The 3,798-nt window shown below is 33.3% G+C and overlaps 2 protein-coding genes across 2 annotated transcripts in view; one reads left to right on the top strand and one right to left on the bottom strand.

Moving 5' to 3' along the window:
* The window catches only part of LOC105617963 (mitochondrial import receptor subunit TOM70-like), a 3,083-nt gene extending 1,977 nt beyond the window's left edge, over nucleotides 1-1,106 (top strand). Inside the window, exons 6-8 of the mRNA XM_012199499.1 lie at nucleotides 205-438; nucleotides 569-789; nucleotides 923-1,106. Coding sequence (XP_012054889.1) covers nucleotides 205-438; nucleotides 569-789; nucleotides 923-1,106 — 639 coding nt within the window. The remainder of the gene's footprint in view (nucleotides 1-204; nucleotides 439-568; nucleotides 790-922) is intronic.
* Nucleotides 1,107-1,854: 748 nt separating this feature from the next.
* LOC105617965 (UDP-N-acetylglucosamine--dolichyl-phosphate N-acetylglucosaminephosphotransferase) overlaps nucleotides 1,855-3,798 on the bottom strand; it is a 5,968-nt gene continuing 4,024 nt past the window's right edge. Inside the window, exons 4-7 of the mRNA XM_012199501.1 lie at nucleotides 2,389-2,577; nucleotides 2,240-2,310; nucleotides 2,004-2,167; nucleotides 1,855-1,945 (exon numbers count right to left, since the gene is read on the bottom strand). Coding sequence (XP_012054891.1) covers nucleotides 1,880-1,945; nucleotides 2,004-2,167; nucleotides 2,240-2,310; nucleotides 2,389-2,577 — 490 coding nt within the window. The 3' untranslated portion in view covers nucleotides 1,855-1,879. The remainder of the gene's footprint in view (nucleotides 1,946-2,003; nucleotides 2,168-2,239; nucleotides 2,311-2,388; nucleotides 2,578-3,798) is intronic.

Here is a 3,798-nt window from a genome sequence, read left to right as displayed (position 1 = left end):
TATATATATATATATATATATATATATATATATATATATATTTGTATTACTGGGTCTATATATTAATCGCAAATATCAATTGCAAATTTATTGCAAGCCAGTCTGAAATGTCAATTTTCAAATTAACTTGAGATCGATTTGCGCAAAATCGACTAATGCAAAATCAGAATTATAAAATAACAATACTACTTTTTGTCATTTCAGGTAAATTTGCTCATGGGCAGAATAGATGAAGCTAAACGCGATTTTGAAAAGGCTGTTGAATACAATCCAAATTTCGGCATAGCATATGCGCAAAAATGTTACACGGATTATCGTTTTGCAGTGTTCAATAGAGATATAGGATTAGCCGAAGTGGCTGTGAAAGACTTTGAGAGAGCTTTGGAAAAGTATCCAAATCCTCCTGAATGTATATATTGTTATATATCGTATGCTCAGGTACATATAACTATTTATAATATTTATATTTCTTTAAAAAAAAAAACCAATTAAAGAAAAGTGAATTATAAATTGTTATCATTGTGTTATACACATTTTGGTTCATTGGTGGAATTTTCAATTATCGTAGATGATGTCCGAAACTCAACAGTTTGAAAAGGCTGATACTTATTATGCTAAAGCATTAGAGCAAGACCCGGATAATGCAACTGTTTATGTGCACAGAGGCTTACTGCAATTACAATGGAACGGTAATGTTGATAAAACTGTGGAATATATACACAAAGCGTTAGAATTGGATGAGAAATGCGAGCTTGCATATGAATCATTAGGAAGTATCGAAGTACAAAGGTATGTATGGTTTCTAATAATTATTATATGTTTCAAAATAAACTAACTACAATCACACATGTGACTTACACTATGTATTATTTAAAAAAACTAAAGACATTTGAAAATTTTCTAAATTCATGTTTTCTTTCAGAGGAAACATAGAGGAAGCAATAAGATTATTTGACAAGGCTTTAGTATTATGTCGTACATTCATGGAATTGACACATATATACAGCTTGAGAGATGCTGCAAAAGCACAACTTAATATAAAGAATCGATTAGGTATGGACGTTATTCGTTCGTCATCTCGATTTGTTCCAAATTCCATGTTTTAAATTATGAAGAAAATAAAAAAATCACTGTTATTAAAGAATTAAAATTTTATGTTAGCACATCAATCTTAAACACGATATACGTGCAGGGCATCCCAAAAACTGTAATATGCAATTTTTTTTATTGTATTGCATTATTTTATATTAAAACAGTCAATATAATTTTAAGTTTATATAACACTTTAAGAATTAACTTTGATATATTGGATCTATTAGCATTTGATCTACGATAAAAAAAAAAATAGTGATGTAATGCACCAGTTATTGTAAATTATCAAAGCTTTAAAGTATTTGTTAGCAAGTGAAGTTTGTTAATTATTTAGAATTGCTCAACTTTAATTTTGTAAGATCATGCTTATGCAAATATTAAAATTTGTTGTGTATCATTTAAGTAATTTTATATTTACAAATCTTATAATTTTTAACAAATGAAATATTTATAAATATTATTTTTACTTATAATACCCTATTATTTGATAAAAATTATCTTTTTATACAATTGTTCTTAATCAAGTTGTGTACAAAGTTTATAAATAGAAATTTGTAGAAGCTATTTTATTATTATTCCTTACTTCATCTTGTATAGAAAAAATAATATATTAATAAAATAAATATTTATATTTATGACATTTAAAATCATAAAAAAATGATGACTTAAAATTTCTAATACAATTTTGGTATTTTATGAAAGAAATAGAGGAATTATGATCACACGCTAATAATAATAAATTCAAGACTTTTACAACTGTAATATATTTCAATATTCTTGTATTTATTTAAACATCGTAAAATATGGAAGCCAAAGGATATCTTATAACAAATGCCAATATACTACTAATAATCTGAAAAATATTAATGTTATATACTTTAAATTATTAAATATATATTTTTTTAAATTACCTGAATTATTAGTAAAATCGACGTAAGTTTTGGTTCTCTCAACGGACCAGTCTTGATCAATATAAAATTAATCAAAGTTAGATTATTGCAAGTCACAAAACCTTCCGAGTCTTCTTCCCATTTTATTAATTTACATTTTCGAAATATCCACATTGATAGCTTCCCTAATAAAATAAAATATAATTCTAATCAATACATACAGTTTTTTTCTTCATAGATAAATTATACTACCATACCAAGTGTGCCAAGATCTGATTTGTAGAACACAGTTCTACTAGGCTCCAATTTGTCTATCTTTTCATTGTATCTGCGAATAAAATCATGTTATGAGTAGATCTTTTGATGAGATTTTCTAACATAATTATTTTTTATTTCTAAAACTTACTTTGGTAATCTATGCCTAGGACACGATACAAGATGGAATAGCTGCGGTATGCTATACAGAAAATTAATTATTTGTGGAATGAAAAACAACAAAGTCGTCTTGCTGAAGCGTCCTATGATACCGACAACGGCGAAAGTCATTCCCGACAGATAACAAAACGTATCGCCTACGAAAACCTGCGATGGATACCTTGAACAAAGCATCATTATTCCTTTACTTCAACGTAACGTTGAATAAATTCATACATATTATAAATTAAATAAGTACATATTTTATCATTATATATATTTACGCGAACACATTACAGAGTAGATCATTACGTCATTTAAACGCTGTTTTCCTCCACGAATTGTGCTTTATACCTCTTTTGCGCGTTTTATTATGCAGATATATTCTTTTCCGTATAAATATAGGAAATCACAAGCATGTGCGAAACACATGCGAAGTATTGCTCCAAAAGGAAATTACCAAATCAAGCGCCATTGCTCTATAACTGTCAGAGGGCTACCATGATGACTATAAACACGTGGAGCTCGGGAATCGTTTCTAACTGCGAAGAGAGAATCGCTCCTTTTCCTCGAGCTTGGCTGGCTAATTCTAAAATTAATGATCCAGTTTCTTTACTTATGGGCGGGTCCGCCTCGTTCGCAGAACGAATTGCTCATGCATTGTAAAGCGGGACGAAGGGGTGACACATAGATACAGTTTGACGCCGGCGTAAGACGCGTGCGCTTTACGAATAGTCACGATCGGCGAGAGTGTGTTCGTCGACGAGTACGACGGGCGGAATCGGCTGCTGCGGCGCTCGGGCGTGGTTTTTCACGTCGTCGCGGTACGCGCCGTTACCCGGCCGGGCGGGGGGAGAGGGGGGGGCAGAAGGTGCACCTGGATCTCGGAGGGATGCCTTTTTCCCCCATTCCCCCCTATTGCAGCCAGTCAGCCTGAGTCAGGCAGCGACTATCGACGAGACTAGAAGTATGCGCGGTGTGGTGCGTCGCCGGTCGCCGATCATCCTATAATTGCCAATCATCGTATAATTACCGACGAAACCGTCAGAATCGGCATATGCGGCGATCAATAGGCACGAATTAAATGGCACGTTGCGCCGCGGTGACGTCACCATACCGTCATCTGGTGAGATCATCATCGTCGTCGTCGTCGTCGTCGTCAAATCGCATTGTGAGCGACGCTTTATTATGTAATATAGTTGTGGGCAATGACACGCGTGCGGGGCGGAGGCTGCCTCGGACGTTTAACTCGCGCGGAATCCAATTGGCGGATGGTATATCTCTGCAATGCAGCGGATCGGCAGTCGGCGACGATGCCGCTTAGTTAGCATGACTGAAAAGAATATCGTATAAATGATAAATCAAGGAGATATATATATATATATATATATATATATATATA

The sequence above is a fragment of the Atta cephalotes genome, assembly GCF_000143395.1.
Source record: "Atta cephalotes unplaced genomic scaffold scaffold00015, whole genome shotgun sequence".
NCBI classification, from domain to species: domain Eukaryota; kingdom Metazoa; phylum Arthropoda; class Insecta; order Hymenoptera; family Formicidae; genus Atta; species Atta cephalotes.
This window is presented reverse-complemented; position numbering and strand designations above follow the sequence as displayed.